This window comes from Aedes albopictus, chromosome 2, assembly GCF_035046485.1.
Source record: "Aedes albopictus strain Foshan chromosome 2, AalbF5, whole genome shotgun sequence".
Lineage (NCBI taxonomy): Eukaryota > Metazoa > Arthropoda > Insecta > Diptera > Culicidae > Aedes > Aedes albopictus.
This window is the reverse complement of record NC_085137.1, coordinates 56357502-56375433: the sequence shown is the minus strand read 5'-3', so window position 1 is coordinate 56375433 and position 17932 is coordinate 56357502. Positions and strand designations below refer to the sequence as shown.

Below are 17932 nucleotides of genomic sequence, written 5' to 3'. Positions count from 1 at the left end.
ACGTCACCGGGTTGGATGCGGCATTTCCGGGCGGAACGACGGCTATCCTCTTGAGATTTTCCGCGTAATTTTGCCTCTCGATCTCGTGCGGTCAGCAAAGTCTCATCGTGCTGAATTTTTGAACGGATTAAGAGTGGAAGGTCTCTCTTGATCTTTCTTCCCAGCATTACTTCCTCCGGTGGCACCTTCGTTATGGTGTGTGCGGCCGCGTTGTGAGCCCTCACAGCGGCTTGTAGCTCGTCATTATAGTTATTCCCGGAGCTCACGGCGGCTGCCATAGCCTTGTTAATTATCTTCATATACGCTTCTGCCAAGCCGTTCTGTTGCGGGAATAGCGGGGTGGAAAAAACGGTTTTGATTCCTCGGGCGGAGCAGTATGATTTGTATTCATCTCCGTTGAACGGTGGTCCGTTGTCGCTTTTTATAGTTTGAGGGAACCCTTCTCGGTCGAACACCTCTTCCAGAACCGCCTTCGTATGTTCAAAGCTGGTTGACTTGGTAGGATGTGCTATAACATACCTCGATCTGTAATCTACCAACACGAAAATATAAACACCTCCAAACCTAGAATAGGGACCATTAAAGTCCACCGCGATGCTATCCCAGACCGCATGAGGAGCCAATTTTCGCCGCATCGGGGTAGGCCTCTCGGGCCTGCCATTAGTCGCACAGATCTGACAACCTTTTACCCAGTTTTCCGCATCTCCTGGCATACCGGGCCACCACACACGTTCCCTAAGGATACTTTTGAATTTTGCGGTAAGAGGATGACCCTTGTGTGCTACCTCCAGTGTCTTTTTCTGCAGCGCGCTTGGGATGACGATACACCCGTGTTTTACTATCAGTCCATCTGAGTAGTAAAGGTCCGATGCCACCTGTTGATATCTCCTCAATTTTTTCGGCCACTTCTCTGAGTCAAGGGCCGCCCGTACTTCGGTTAGTGTTTCGTCATTAGCAGTTGCATCTCGGATCTCCTCCTCTGTTAGAAATCCCACGAGGTTGACCTCTAGCTTAGCGATTTCCCATGGGCTGGAATTTTCGTTGAATGGGTCGTCTTTTCCCGTGTATAGTCGAGATGGTGTATCGGCGATGTTATCGGTGCCCTTGACATATTCAACATCGTAACTGTAAGGGCTGAGGCGTAACGCCCATCCATCCGCCCTTGTGAGGACTCTTTTTGAGTCTTCGCGAGTGCGATTGAGAATGAACGAAATTCCCTTCGAGTCGACTCGAAGGGTGAAATGTCTTCCCAATAGAAAATACGCGAAATGCTCAACACCCCAGACCGCGCCCAATGCTTCGCGTTGATTTTGGGCGTACCGCCTTTCTGTCTCGGTCAGGGCTTTCGAAGCGAAACTGATGATGCGATGTGCACCATTGGTATCGACCTGAAATTAAAATACACGTTACTATAAACAGGTCGACATGCTTGGAGTGGACCAGATCACCTGTACTAGGACTGCGCCTAGCGCACTCGGTGACGCGTCCGTATAAAGGATCGTTTTGTCGGTTTCGCTGAAGTAGCCAAGTGTTACTGTGCACTTAGCGATAGCTTCCTTAACCGCGTTAAATGCTGCAGTCTGAGCATCACTCCAAGTCCAACTGTTCTTTGCTGCGACTTTCCACAGGGGCCTTGTCAAGTCCGCGAAGTTTCTAATGTGAGGACTCAGATACGAAGCTAAGCCCAGGAAACTGCGCAATTCTGATGCTGTCGCGGGTGTTCTGAATTCACGGATGAGCTTCGTCTTCGCCTCGTCAATGTGGAATCCCCGTTCATCTAGTTTGTGACCGAGAAAGGCTACACAGCTTTTATCGAATTCACATTTATCGAGGTTCAACGTCAGGTTGTTCTCTCTTAGGACTTGCATAACCTGTGCTACGGTTTTTCGCAGCTCCGCCAGTGATTTGGCAAAAATCAGAATATCGTCTATGTAGACGATGACATTCGGGAAATCTTTCAGGATTCTAGTCATTTCACGCTGAAAAATTTCCGGAGCGCAGTTCACCCCGAACATTAATCGCTTGAAACGATACATCCCATCCTCCGATAAAAACGTCGTCAGTTCTCTGGAGTCCTTATCTAGTTCTAGGTGGTAGTAGGCGTTTGACAGATCCAGTTTTGAAAACACCCTAGCACCGTGGAGTTTGGCCTTCATTTCATGTATCGGCGGTAGCCGAAAGTACTCCCGCTTGATCGCTTTGTTGGCAGCCCGCATATTAACCACTAAGCGGAAATCCCCCTTCCCTTTGGCTACCGCGGACATCCCACTTATCCACTCGGGTGCAGCTGAAACCTTCTCAATGATGTCCTTCGCTTCCATATCTTGCAGCCTTTTTCTAGCTGCCTCCCTGAAGGCGGCTGGGACGTTATAATATGCGTTTCTGACCGGTGGGACTGTTCTGTCTACACTGAATCTGACTTTAACGCCCGGCATCTTCGGGAATGGAATTTGAGAGTCGGGATTCTCACAAGCATTCACGTTTGCCCCAATCTTCAGCAGCTTCATTTCGCCAGCGGTTTTCCTGCCTAGCAACGAACGTCGTCCATTAGGAACTACTATGAAGTTGGCCTATACTGTAGGTTTAGTTAGTCCTACGGCATTGATTCTAGCTCTGAACGAATGTTGGATTTGCATCGGCTCGCTAGTGGCATAAGCATGCACCTTGAGAGCCGAGCTGCTTCCTATCAACTCAATATGGGGATGATTCAAATTCACGTCGACCTGCAATTGTTCCCAATCGCTACCTCCGATGACATTGACATCGGACCCAGAATCGATAAGGAATTCTATCGCTGATGACCCTATTTGGCAGTTGACCAACGCGTCCTGGTAGGAAATTGAGTGTACGGACTGCAATAGTAGTAGAAAATAGCAAAGCATTTACTTTTTGTACGATTTCAAAATAACAAGCTTTATTTTTAAGGTAATATCAACAAAACGGGATGACTATTTATCAAAAGTTATACCTCATGTTCGTGTTTGGTCTGTTCTTCCGGGATGGTTTGCTGATCATCTTCAGTGTTGTTGACCTGTTTCGTGCGACACATGATTGCGAAGTGGCCTCGCCTCTTGCACTTGTTACACGATCGGTTCTTAGCTGGACACATACCAGGATCCTTATGTGCGTAGCGTCCACACTGTTTACAGGATTCTGAGGGAGTCGGTCTGAAGCGTTTCCTGGGCATTCCCTCCTGTTCAGATCTAGAGTTCCTCTCTCGCTTGAATCTCGAGCTCGACCACGTCAACTGCTTTCGTTTATCGCTTGACCTTTCCATCGCCAGAGCCGCCGGATGCTCCGAGGCGGTCCGCTGTATTCCGATTTCGTATACTTCGTTACGTGCGGCTATTTGGATGATGTGGGGCGTATCGTGGCCGTACAATCTGGCGTATCTGGCTAATTCTTGGTTCCGCATGCCTTTTAGAAGCTGCAGCTGAACGAAACGCGCCTGATCTGCTGGGCTATAACCACATAAGCGAACCTTCTCCACCAAGCGTGTATGGAACCGGACTATCGGCTCATCATCCAGCTGCCGCATGCTCAAAAAGGATTCATGTTCCACGGTAGGGTCAGTCATAGATCTGAAGTAGCTGTCAATATTGCTTACGAACCGACTGTAACAATCATCATCGTCCAGAGACGGACGTAGTTCCGCAGCTCGGATCATCTCTTGCATCTCTTCGCCCATTGCCAGATAAAGCAGCCTGCACATGTCCGCCGGTGTGTTGGCGTTGCTGAATCCCGTGCCAATCTCAAACATATCCAAATAACGGCGCCATGTTCCCCATAACTTCGATGATGGCACGCCTTTCGGGAATGGCTTCAGTTGTTCCCAACGGATGTTCATCGGTTCACTACGCATCGATTTGCCTCGGGCCCAACAGTCAATCGGTGGTTGAGCCGTGTCCTCTCCACGATTGGATGGTGTGGCTACCAACCGCGGTTCCGTGCCTTTAATGAGACCGAATCTCTCGAGCTTCCCGCCATTCGCATTTATTTCATCGTCCTGTTCGACAAAATCGCTTTCAATTTCCACTTCTGCCCCCACGTCTGGGAGTTGATCGAGCTCCACTGGAGGAGCACGAACGTATTTTCCGATTTCGTGTGCAAAATCCATGTTCTGTTGCCGGAGTATGAAGGAGAAATTATCTTTGTATTATAACTGTATATAAATCATTTGAATTCGTTTGCTGAAAAGGTGCAACAGGGCGTTTTGTATGTTTCGACATAGTTTGGTAAAATTTCCGTTTTTGAATTTACATGACTTGAGATTTCTTTACATGGTAATCCCTACTGTCACATGCAAATTAAAATCGGTTCAATACCGACTCTTGTTTTTCGACGACTGCTTCTGCGACAAACAACGCGCTGTAAGCTACTCGTTCGACATTTGCATTTCGCAAAACAACAGAACCAACGGGAGTTCGCTTTTCGGCAGCGGACATTGCTTCTGGAAATGGTTCCGGATGCAAACAACACGCTGTAAGCTTCTTTTTTTTTTGGTTAGCTTTTCGTAAGCGGACATTGTCCAGAATTTCTTCTGTGACAAACAACACGCTGTAAGCTTTTGGTTCGACATTTGCATTCCGCAAAACAACAGAACCGACGGGAGTTAGCTTTTCGGCAGCGGACATTGCTTCTGGAAATGATTCCGGATGCAAACAACACGCTGTAAGCTTCTTTTTTAGGTTAGCTTTTCGTAAGCGGACATTGTCCAGAATTTCTTCTGTGACAAACAACACGCTGTAAGCTTTTGGTTCGACATTTGCATTTCGCAAAACAACAGAACCGACGGGAGTTAGCTTTTCGGCAGCGGACATTGCTTCTGGAAATGGTTCCGGATGCAAACAACACGCTGTAAGCTTCTTTTTTTTTTGGTTAGCTTTTCGTAAGCGGACATTGTCCAGAATTTCTTCTGTGACAAACAACACGCTGTAAGCTTTTGGTTCGACATTTGCATTCCGCAAAACAACAGAACCGACGGGAGTTAGCTTTTCGGCAGCGGACATTGCTTCTGGAAATGATTCCGGATGCAAACAACACGCTGTAAGCTTCTTTTTTAGGTTAGCTTTTCGTAAGCGGACATTGTCCAGAATTTCTTCTGTGACAAACAACACGCTGTAAGCTTTTTTCAAAAACTGAAATTATTTACCAGGTTTGATCAGTTACGCCATCTCAGCAAGCAACATACCGCAATTGCACTTTTCACCATGTCTCGATTTTTCACATTTCATTTTTCTCGGACAGCACGCTGCAGGGTGATTCCTCCGAAAGAAATTCAAAAAGAATACCAGGAATCTTTTCGCATTCAAGCGAAAAAACTGGCAGGTCCGCCAATGTGGAGCTTTGGATTTCCTCCGGATTAGGAATCACCCTCAGCGCTGTTCACCCAACTTACCACGCCGGTTGTTCGTTTGCAAGTGAGGCCGAGCCCGGTTGCGTCTCGCTTTGGTTGGCCTGCTGCGATTGGTACCCTCCGTGGTACCAACATTAAAGAGTTACATATATTATAGCGGACCGTATCTGACTGCGTACTGTGCTAGTTTACTACCATCTATTATCTTGGCGCCACCTATACCTCACAATCTCTTGTATCCCTATGATGTCTGAATTATCCTTATGTCCACCGTATCATAACATAGTTTATATTACATTCAAATTACTACAGTTTTCCATGTTTCTAGATCCTGACAAAAGAACAAGATTAAGTTTTAATTCTGATCACACCATTGTTTAAAGCAACATAACTCCTGCTCTTTTGCTTTTATTGTCATAATATCGTCTAAGTAAGGTCGTAAGGCAAGGTCGGTTAGCTGGTTATAGTATTAGCAATTAAAACTAATACAGATCATTCATCAACTATGGTGTACTCATCCCTAACGGAATCTATAAAAATGAGAAATTAACTCATTTTAAAATAACGATTTACTTCATAATCTTCTAATGGCAGTTAATTTGAATGTTAACATAAAAGCTTCAACTGTAAGCAAACTTGTCTTATTTTATAATGCCAACTACATTGAAAACGTCAACGTATAGAATATGTCACGATGTAAACCTAGTGAAGTAGTGAACCATCTCTTTCGAATTTAGTCAAGTCGCGACGTTCCGGCGTCAAAAATCCGTCTTACACGTGACCAGTGAATCGATTTGATGGTTAATCGCACGTTGGAAACAGAATCGTTATGTTCTTACCTTAGGTGTTTTTATGATTTTTACTCACGGTTCCTCTTCATTCGATTCCGCTGTTTATGATGCATGGTGTTTTGCCTTCGGGCGTGGTGATAGAAATGCTCGGAGTAGTTATTTTGCTCATGTAAAAGGAAGGGAAAAGAAAAGAAGGAAAGGAAAAGATATGATTAGTAGTTGTTATTCAGTACAGTAGAGGCTGTGCTGATACGCTGGATTCAGTTTCTATATGGCTGGTCGATTCGCAGGATGAAAATATATAACAATCCAGTGTATTAAATATTGTAACATATCGGATGTGTTTTTAAAATGGTTCGTTTATGTAATGTCTGGAGCTCGATTTGAATAGGTCGTATGTACTTTTGTCGATTAAAAATTCGATCAGTTGGATTCGCTTATTACAGCGAAACCTATTGAAATTGAACAAAGTTGATACATGCAGCAGAATCCTTACAGAACAGGCTTTACGTTGCATCATTAAAAGTCTCCAAAATATCTCCCATATTGCTACAATAACTAAAATAAACTGATCGAATTTTATATCGACAAAAGCACATACGACCTATTCAAATCGAGCTCCAGATGTACCCTTTCCATAAAGTACGAAAACACGCGATCGCGAGATAATGATTTACATCCCATCTTCAAGGGATCACTACAAGCTCAATGCATCATTCTAGCCCTTTAGAATATCAGCGTTGATGAAGCTGTTCAAATATTACGTAACATGCTTAGGAAAGATTAGATTTTAATTACACAAAATAAATAACATTACATAATCTTTCAACAACCTCTTACTTGTTCTCCCAAGAATCCTGCCTCGACCGAGTTGGCAGGACGCTGCCCAAACCCTCTCTGAACTGAAGGGCAGGGATGTTTCCCTAATTTAACAATATGTTTTATGCTAAAATCTGAATTAAATGCAAAGCCAAAAAGTATAGTTATGGTACCTATATCATCAAATAAGGTGGGTAAACAATCAGGCAAGCTGAACTATTCCAATTTGATGTGCAATACACAGTAGTTCCTAACATACCCTCCAGATGGTCCGCGTATTTTACTACACATCGTTTTGTGATACATATGAATCATACATTTTTACTCAGTGCCATGTTAGCCCCTTACACAGAGATTTATTATTTACCCTCTTTATCATTATTTTATCCACTTTTCTAAAATGCGACAACCAGGTCGTCAAGTTGATCCATATGCAATAAGAAATTTATGTGCCTATAATAAAATAAATTACATATTTACAAGATATCCCATGAGTGAGACTAGCTAACGCTATAAATGAAAGTTTACTTATTGGAGAGTATTTTCAACGCAAGCTTAATATTTGTTTGCTCTTACTCATTGATAAGAAGCTACAGAAAGAACAATATCCGCCACAATGGCCGGCTTTAACACTTACTCACGATTTCAAGTGCACAAATCTCATCGTAAACAAAGCCAGCGCACCTGATCTTCTTATTTCAGGCTTATTAGAAGAGATCAAGAACAGAATAATAAAACGCACTGTTGTTTGTATCTTGCTGCTTGAAATTTGAGCGTCTGACTGTTGAAGTGGGATTTTATGACGTTTGCCCTTAATCATCAAATACTTCGGAGGGAAAGTTGAAAAAAGGAATTGTTAATAAACTTAACGGTGAAATAATAATCATCAAAGACTATATTTAGCCTGCAATGTCTTTTTTTAATGAAAAGTTTTAAAAAATTAACTCTGTTAAGCGTAACATTTATTAAAAGTGTAAGGGTTCATGTCTCAGCTAAAATTACACCTCAACGCCATCGTGATTTTTTTCGTAGAAGTAATGTAATATAAGGAAACACTTGATGAAAACACAAGAGGGGATTTTTTTATTATCGTACAAATTGGTACGAAGGTTCTCAGAATTTAATGAATTTTTTTTTCATAGGTGGAGTTCATATATATATATATGACCAACAACTAAATTGAAAAAAAAAATCAGGGTCGCATAATTTTCCGGAAAACTCCAGTGGATTTTTTTTTATTCATGTGCATTTTAACATTAGGGGTACTCACTAAACAGTTTAAATTGCTGCGTAAGCCATGATTTTCTGCTTATTTGAAATGTTTCATGGTTTTTCGAATGAAATAATCAAAGATTGCCTTGGTAATCGCGACGATTAATCAGTTTAATCAGTTTACGTTGTTTAGTGAATCCCCCTATTATGCTAATTCTACACTTACACAGTAGGATGTGTATGCAACTTATCAAACAAATCCATTACAAACAAACGCCCCATAACATATACTCAACCCAAATGAAGTAACACAATTACCGTAAGTTTCATCTTTACTCTTTATTCACTTTTCACTGTATTTTAGGCTCAAATGTTTTATTCAATCAATCAGCCCCAACGAACGGGGCTCCGTAAAGGGATCGCATTGTCACATGCTTTGAATGCATACTTTGCCCTATTACCTAAATCATCTATTATTTCTTCTTCCGTGTGCATTTAAGGTGAATTTGTAATACTTTGCGCGGCGAGAATGCTGCACTGAGTGTTGCTGCTGCTAAAGAAGCAGCAGCATTAATTAACAACGTTAGATTTGTTTTACCTAGTATTTTTTTGTATGTAGTATATTGCATTTATTGTTCTCAATCGAGCGAATTACGGAGTGTTTTAGAGTATTAGGTTGGAGAAAATGGCGCTGAAAGCATTGTTACTTTGAGTCCTCTAGTTTTTTTTTTTGTATTCTGTGTGAAGCCGGTCGAGTACGATGCCTCGGTCTAGCGCGAAAAAGGAGCTTAAAACTTGTGTTTTCATTAAGATTGATATTTTGTATGGTTGTGTTGTTTCTCAACTGCAAATTTGAAAATCCTACTTACGAACTAGTTTTGGTATGAAGTTCAATAAATTAACTGCTATAAAACTAATGGATACATAAGATTAAACATATTTTATTAAGTCAAATGGCGTTTTTTTTCTAATTCATTAATATCAATGTTAGTTCCACATTCTGATCTACTAAACACTTAAAGTATTACGACACAGTTGTCTGAAAACTATAAATGAGATACTGCATTAATGCTACTTTGTTGAATAATATGCTTCTAGTCGCTTAAGGCAACGAATGTACAAACATGTTTGCCATTAGATTCCCAGTTAAAATCACGCTGTTTCCATTTCAAAAATGTACGTAAGCTACTATTGCTAAAATACAACAGGGCGTATTTATTACCATTATCGTCATTCACACTCTTTCCACCTAGCAAACGATTTTAGAATAATTTACCTTTAACCTAACTGGAAATGAATAACCTATCCACTAAATTATCAATCAAAATATATCGCTCAATTACATCAACGAGAAGTTGTTAGCGCAAATGTTATCTAGTAATAGCATTAGCCATCAAGCAATAAGATTTGAATGATAATAAATTCGATCCGATAGAGTCACATGCCGAACGTAATCGAATGAACCGCCCCTGTTGTTGTTGTTGTTGCTGTTGGTATTGGTTGTTGTGCGCTTAGGTCATATAGATAAGTTTTTTTTTTTTGCTTTTTTATCAACGGAAATCAATCAACCAGCTAGGGCTTGAAAAACTTTATTTGTGACACTTTAATAAGCAGGTTGTAAATTATTGACTGAGAGTGTTATCGCTTTGCAAACGTATTACCGTCATTGGTCATTGGTTTCGTACGAGAGAAGCAGTGTGGTAATCTGGCGAAAATTAATGCTTTTTAGGTGGCATATATGACTAATTCGGTGATACGGCGTTCATATCTTATCCATATTGCGAGATTATCGTCAATTAGGAAATCATTGGATGGAGTTGGCGACTCCTGCATTATCTTTTTGGTAGTCTAATGTAATGGACGAATATGCAGTTTAATTCACCGCCGAACCAAATTTCAGATAAAATGTCCGCGAGAATATGCCAAATTGGACTGCAGGAATAACAATTTATAGCATGAATTTCTTTAAGAATTTCAAGCAATGCCTCTGAATGTCTCTAGAATATCCTCAACGAGGACTACCTAATAGGACATTTCTAGGTTGACTTTACATTCCCTTCTATATTTCAGGTTCCAGGATTCTAGATATGAACAAGGTTAGGAAAAAATGCCGAAGATTTAACAGAATCATCACTACATCACTACCGTAGTTCTAGCCATCAAATAAGTTCTCAGTGATGCCGCCTCTTAGAAACATAACAAAAATAAATAAAAATCACTTCTTCTCAATTCGTTAAATAAATACACGTACTTCTCAATTAGTCTACTCATGTCAACCAGACAATACTGAAAACACCCTTGGATAGAAAAAGTTTGTCAAGCAAACAGTAGATAACGGCGATAACAGGCCCTCCACTCTCGGCGTCTACGTCTCGACCAGAACATGTGTGAACAAATTGTGCAGCTTAAAGCCTACCTCTTTATAAACCAGCGAGTTCAGCCCATCGGTATGGTACCGCAAGTGCCCGTTCCTCAGAAACGCAACCCGATCCTTGTTGGGGGCCTCCTTCCGGTGCTTCAGCATCGTGTACCGACTGTAATCCGGACTGAAGCGGCATATTTCGATGTCCTTATTCGCCAACCGTGCGTAGAAATCATCGTCCTCTCCGCCCCATCCGCTGAACATATTGGACATACCATTCACCTTCATGAACTGATGTGACTGAATACCAACTACTCCACCAAAGAGGCCTCTGTAGGGCAGGTTATATCGAAACACATCCAGACTAGAGCACATGTGACGAGGCTGTTGAGAGCAGGCGTACAGATGACCCAATTGCAATGGCATCAGGTCCACGTCGTGAAGCACCAGACACGGGAAGTCCAGCTTCATAGCTATCAACGCTCCGATGTTGAAAAGCTTTGCCCGGTTGAAAGGCTTCGGGTCATACTGCTCGATCACAAATATCCTGTAGTGAATCCTCTGCCGTCGCAAATAGTTGTGCATATAGATCAGGAACTGGTTCAACTGGCTCTCCCGCTGCCGGTACGGAATTATTATGGCCGTACTGAAACTGGGAAGACAATCCTCCGGGTACCATTCGCCACCCAGCTTTACGTTATTATTGATAATCTCTTCGGTGAAAGGCCTCCTATAAAGGTACACATTTTCCTCCAGCACATCGCTGTAATCGCAACGGATCCCATTCCGCATCAGACTCACATTTTTGGTCGTCTTCCGTACCAGCTGCTCGTAGATCTCCTCGCCCTCGATGTACTCATACCGGCTGGCGAATCTGCCCGGCCACAGCAAGTACACCAGCACCACGAAGTAAAACGCACACGCGACAATCTGCCGTTGCGATATTCGGAACTTGATCATATCGCTCTTCTCACACTCTCACTCGTATCAAGCTCCCGGAGACACAAGTTATCACAAATTGAAGTTGTACACGTTCTGCACCGACGACGTGCCTGTGGAGTATGATAGGACAAGCCTTTAATCAGAACTCGTCATATTCGGAACACGTTATCAGAGTACCGTAAACCGGGGGCAAATTGGCAACAATTGGTTTGGTGTTGTAGTATACCGGGGAGATTTATCGAGTCTTACAATGTTGAATATAAGACACCATAAACTGATTTGATGGAGGGTAGCTAAGATGCTGTCATATACATTTGAAAACTAGGTAGAATCTATGAATTTTGCTCTTCATGTTGCTAAAAAAATGGTATCTTTTCAATGACATTTAATGTTGATGTAGAATTATGAAACATTTGATCAATTTATCCTCAATGGTTGATTTGATTAGATCATCCTGCTGAATTTGAAAGCGATATCAATGTTCGCGAATCATTACATCAAATCTTGTTGAAAAGTGATCAATTTGCCCCCGAATTACGGTACATGGATAATTGGATACTTACGCACAGATCTGTACAGGACGGAACGGAAGTCCTCCAGTGACTTCGTAGCGATAGTGGTCCTCCGCCGGCAGACAACCAAAATAAAACACACAATACCACACACAGTTGAAGAGAACCCTATTCGATGGGGTCCACGGCGGCGGTAGTACCTAGCTATTAGATAGGTTGAGATAGACCGAAGAGAAACAGCAGCTAGCCAGCCAGTCAGCAGCAATACCAGCAGCAGCAGTAGTAGGTTGAATCCGTTCGGTCGGTGGTCCAATGGTCCATCCTTTCCTTCGCGACGTTCGCGGCACTGAAGTGGTTGGTGTCGATTGATTTTTCTTTCGCAATTTCGGAGAACCTGGCTGGCACGCAAGGACTCGACGCGAGACGGACCCGATGTGTTCTAGATTTTTTTTCCTCGTCGCAGCTTCTGACAGTTTTGTGCTGCTATGTGCCTTGCGGAGCTTGATACCTACACCAGTGTTGCCACATTTAAATCTGTATTTTGCCTTCCAAAAATCTTTATAATCTGTATCACCATGTTTTGCCAAAAATCTGTAAGATTTCGCGGAAAATCTGTTTGAAATTCTGTAAGTTTCAGAAAAATCTGTATAATCTGTATAATTTCCGAAAATCTGTAATTATTGGTATACAGAATTCTGTATGAAAAGCTGCGAGAAAATCTGCATGGTTACAGAAAAATCTGTACATGTGGCATCCCTGACCTACACTGTATCGAGAAGTGTATATAACTGTACCATACACGCAGATGTAGAAAGCATGCGGCAGCCAAAACATTGCACCCATACAGAAGGGCTCTTGTATAGGCGATGGTTCATGTTCATAATGAATGAGTCAATCATCAGACGTATTAAAAACAATAACATTGGTAGCAGGTAGGTATATGCGCTCATTTTCCTAAATCTTCAAATTCAACAAAATCATTTATGTCCCAGAAATTATAAAAAAATATAACTATCAAATACCTACTCATACTTGGTTTTCACTTACACCCGATTCTTTTTTTTGCACGGATCTGGTTTTTGCTATAACTCAGTCATTTTTCAATCGATTCTCATGAAATTTTGTACACATGTAGCCACGATTAGTATACTATCAGTGTACACAATTTCATGAGAATCGGTTCAAAATTGACTGAGTTATAGCAAAAGCCAGATCCGTGCAAAAAAGAATCGGGTGTACTTACTTTTTTGTATTAGCCCGTATTTCAATTTGAGAAGCAATTTAATATTGTTATATCCTTTCAATATTTGCGTTGATGTATTTTAGACAATACGTTCAAACACTCTTCCTACATCAGTGACAGACTGATGGTATTTGTACCATGGTACAAGTTGTCAAGAAAATTATTCCAAACCTATCTTGATTGAAGACAATAATCAGTATGAAATTCATTTCAAGATAATTGTACCGTACACCACCAGTCTGACAAGGTTTTATTGTTCACAGCATTAGCGTGGTGTTGAGGATGGTGGCCAATTGTGTAGCTGTCCAATCCAAAATAATGTTTAGTCTTCAGAAGTAAATATGTGGGAATGCAAATATAAGACTGAACGCGAAAGGCTAAAATTATATGTTTAATCAATTACCGTAAAACCGGGTATCTTTGATAATGCGGGAAACTTTGATAGTGCGACAGGCATTGTATAGTTTATCTTATAACTATGATTTCTTCAACCAGTTAAGAAAAAGGCAAACGTAGATCAATACTACACATATGAAAGTTCATCTTACTCGTGTTTTCATCAAAACCTAGTTTAAATACAACTTTTTAGACAAAAATTAAAAAAAAATTATATTTTTGTCATTTGTCAACCCCTTCAAACAATCTGCTGTACGACTTCGTTTCAACTATGTTTTCAATGAATGGACTATCATTCTCTATAGATTCATCATAGTAGATTCCAAATCTGGCCTTGAATCTCATAACGAAGTGTGTTTTTACGAAGTGGAAGCAATTTTGTAACTTGACACAAAAATCTTCATACATCGATAAACGCCTAAAAGTATGCAATGCCCTTGTAATTTCATGTAGATAAATCTGTGTTGTTCAAAACTTGTTAATAAAACATTCAAAAACTACCCAAAAAAGAAAACTCATCATGAATAGCACGTAATCATATGTTGATGTACCGTTAAACATATATTTTACAAAGATATTATTTTTTTATAGCTAAATTCACTGTGTTTCAAACCAGTACTTCACAAATTCATTTTTATACGTAGAATTTAGTTAAAAATTTTTGTTTTGATATAAAAAATCTATCTAATATATTCCACAAGGCTCTCATCATGTATGTTCATACTCCTAAGATTTCAATCTGTGATTATTTTTCAAGATTTGATGTGTTTTCAGGGCTTCTATCAAAGTTACCCAAAAAGGAAAATCTGATTCTCGTTCATATGAAAAACTAATAGTCACCTAAAAAAATTAAGATTATAAAATCTTTTAATTGCAATAGATAACTGATACTCCAGTACTTGTTTTAGAAATATAAAACTAGAGGGAATACTGTTCCATGGGAAAATATTAGAAAAAATCGCCGAAAAACCATCCAAAGTTACCCCGTTTTACGGTACTTTACTTTTATTTATTTTTGTAAAATTTCCAATGCACTTGAATTACTGTCACTTAGATAATTAACTCTATTGGTTGAACGCTATGTAGTTTTGGGATTTGCAAAAACGAGTTGTTTTATCCCCCGGGGTCCCGGGGATAGTTCTTCCTCAGTCGTATTTCAACAACATTAGGGGTAGGCGGGGCAATATGGACACCCTAAGGTTTTTGCCAACTTTACCTAGCACGATGTCAAAAAAGTTTAGTTTTTTGATAGGGTGGGGCGGGGCAAGATGGGTCACCTAAGGATGCATCATCATAACTTTGTAAATACAAATCATATTGATTTGTATTCGTCCGCTACTCTTCAATACACTAGTTAGCTATGCTAAAAGTCGATAAAAAGATTATTAAATACAAAATATGATGTTAAACAAGCAGTTTTAAAAAGTGATCGATTTTGCGCTGTGAAAAAAGGGCGGGGCAAGATGGGTCACCTTTTAGGTAATTCACATTTTCTCAACGAAAAACATCAAAATATAAGATTTGTTCCGCATTCATATATGCTCCATATCCATACTGAGTAAACAAGAGCTACTAGTAAACATTTTATAAATTTATTTGGAATATAAAAAACTTTACGATTCGAGTGGTCCTCAGGCGACTTGAAAATCGATGTTTTCACTAAAAAAATATCATAATTTTATGTTATATTTTTCAGCGTTCACTCCGCTTGATTGAAGTCAGTTATGAGATAGTCTTGTAATAAAAAATAAATAACTTTTGAATGCTCCAAAAATACGTTCAAAATTGAAGGTGATCCATCTTGCCCCGCGGCCGTTTATATGGAGATTATATGGGATGTATCGCATAAGAAAAATGGCTAAAAACCATTTTATTTTTTATTCCCAATGAAAGTGAATAATTTTTCAATCAATGCTCCAAACTTTTGTATATTCATGCTGGTCATCTAACAAAATTATTAACATAATCAAAACATGAGTAATGCGCTCGAAAATGGCACTGACCCATCTTGCCCCGCGACCCATCTTGCCCCGCCCCACCCTACATGTATCCTTTTAAAATCTATTTAGCATCCATTGCATAAGAATGCTCACGAAGAAAAATGATTTATCCACTTCAAAAAATGTTATGAAAAATGTTAGTTTTTCACATGGTTTTTCATGACCGTCTTCAAGCATACGGGGCAGAATGGACACCCCGCATAGATTTTTACAATTCTTGTTATCGTACATATCATACGCATTCAATTCACTGAATGATAATGACACAGACAAACAGACGTAACACTTGAGAAATTTCCATCGACCACGCTTTTAACGATCATTTTAAATTTTTATAGTTGTGACTTTCACAACCAGAGGCGCGCGCATCGTTTTTCTATACGTTTGACGTTTCACACTAGCGCCTTCTGTTGGCGATATTGCACAACACAGTGATTCGTGCAACTTTTCCACCAGGTGATGGTAGTGTGAAGTGGGCGATGAATTTCCATGAAAATCGTTCAAGGTGTTACGTCTGTTTGTCTGTGATAATGATATAGATAGTCATAGCACTATGCTCGAATGATACGGGTTGTAGAATTGCAATTTTTCAATACTTTACCGGTATCATAGCACAAATGATAATGATATGTCTAATAATAAATATATGATTGTTTATAATCTTTTTTCTCTCATAAACTAGAAAATATAGCACTTGTTTTCACTAATAGAGTGAAAATTCCACAAGGCTGCACTTAGCAAGAGTTGGGAAGCATTTTCTTTGGTTTCCTACATATGAGAAAGCTCAAAATAATTACTTTGTGGTCACTTTTAGCATTAGCAAACTTTTTATGTGACACTCGCATTTGTCACCAGCTTCATTACAGGACCTGAAGTCCCGTATTATCCTCTCCGTCGATATGAGCAGAATAGGAAAATCCATGCACCGTGCCGTAAGAGGAATCTTATTTCAATGTATTTTCTAGGGCACTGTGTGCATCGGCGGCACGATCGATGGTCACTGTGCAATTATTCCTTAACTAGCGGTAGGCGCTCTCACTGGCTAACAACTGAACTAACTTACCCTGTATATTTTGATATCAGATGTTCCAGTTCTAGGTACTTTCATATCATTGGGTTTGAATAACCCGCGAGCACCGTGTCGATATGGTTCACCAGCAACGCGCGAAGGGGAATGGAAATCCCAGCACCAGTCTACAGTTCGAATCGCGATACGAGTCGTGGACTGAACCCAAACATCCTCCCTGTATCGTCTGATTTGTCTTTCTCTTTTTCCGAAAACTTAATCCTCCCAAAGCCAAATAACAGCAGCAGTTGAATGCGTTAAAATCGTTTTCCCGAATAAAAATCATTCAATAAGCATACATACATACTAGACTGGGTCAACAAAGTCGATTTTTTGGAACAAAGCTTTTTCGATTCATTTTAGCGTACAAAGTAACTGTGCAAAATTTGAGAGCGATTGGTTGCTTCCCCGTATTCCGCATTGCGATTGAAATTTGTATGGAATTTTGTATGGGAAAACGTGATTTTTTGCATTTTTCTCATAAATTGAAATTTTTCTTCTAAAACAATCTAACCAATGACGGTAAAGTATAGCCTAGGATATGCCGAAAAACTTTGCCGAAGACCGCAAAGTGATCCGACACTTGTGAAAAAAGTTATAACGTACAGATTGCCCGGTGGTGCTTAACATTTAACATGTAAAGGAATAACATCAATAATAAAATCACAATTTTTGGCCTAAGTTACCAGGCGAATAACTTTTTTCACAAGCGTCGGATCACTTTGCGGTCTTCGGCAAAGTTTCTCGGCATATCCTAGGCTATACTTTAACGTCATTAGTTACATGGTATTGAACAAAAGAATTCAACTTATGAGTAAAATGCAAAAAAGTACGTTTTCCCATACTAACTTCCATACAAATTTCAATCGCAATGCGGAATACGGGGACGCAACCAATCGCTCCCAAATTTTGCACAGTTGTTTTAGGCGCTAATATAGGTTGAAAAAGCTTTGTTCCGGGATGATACAATCAAATTTAAAGTTTCTCCATACAACGTTGACCCACTCTAATACATACATACATACATACATTTATTTGTTCCACATCATTAAGACAAGACATAATCAACAATAGTACGCCACAATACTCGGTTTGTGGCTGCCGCTCTCCATCCTCGGTCACGCCCAATGCTCGCCAAGTCACGCTCCACCTGGTCCGCCCATCGTGCTCTCTGCGCTCCACGTCTTCTTGTGCCAACCGGATCCGTTGCAAACACCAGCTTTGCAGGGTTGT

General features: G+C 40.4%; 2 protein-coding genes across 5 annotated transcripts in view; both read right to left on the bottom strand.

Moving 5' to 3' along the window:
• LOC115265573 (EGFR adapter protein) overlaps window positions 1-17932 on the bottom strand; it is a 909498-nt gene that overhangs the window by 440337 nt on the left and 451229 nt on the right. The window lies entirely within an intron of this gene.
• On the bottom strand, window positions 9093-12953 carry LOC109407309 (beta-1,4-galactosyltransferase 2). Of its 3 annotated transcripts, none has more exons than XM_019680302.3 (3): window positions 12756-12953; window positions 12050-12502; window positions 9093-11615 (listed from the first exon to the last, which is right to left on the bottom strand). In XM_019680302.3, the coding sequence occupies exon 3, from the start codon at window positions 11498-11500 to the stop codon at window positions 10544-10546; it is 957 nt and encodes a 318-aa protein (XP_019535847.2). In that variant the 5' UTR covers window positions 11501-11615; window positions 12050-12502; window positions 12756-12953; the 3' UTR covers window positions 9093-10543. The 3 variants fall into 3 exon arrangements, with proteins under 3 accessions (XP_019535847.2, XP_029727123.1, XP_019535844.2); XM_029871263.2 differs by having other exon boundaries at window positions 9093-11592; XM_019680299.3 differs by having other exon boundaries at window positions 9093-11592; window positions 12046-12502; window positions 12756-12952.

Excerpts from the sequence above, each read along its gene's own strand:
- LOC109407309 (XM_019680302.3), bottom strand. The coding sequence starts at position 11,500 with ATGATCAAGTTCCGAATATCGCAACGGCAGATTGTCGCGTGTGCGTTT.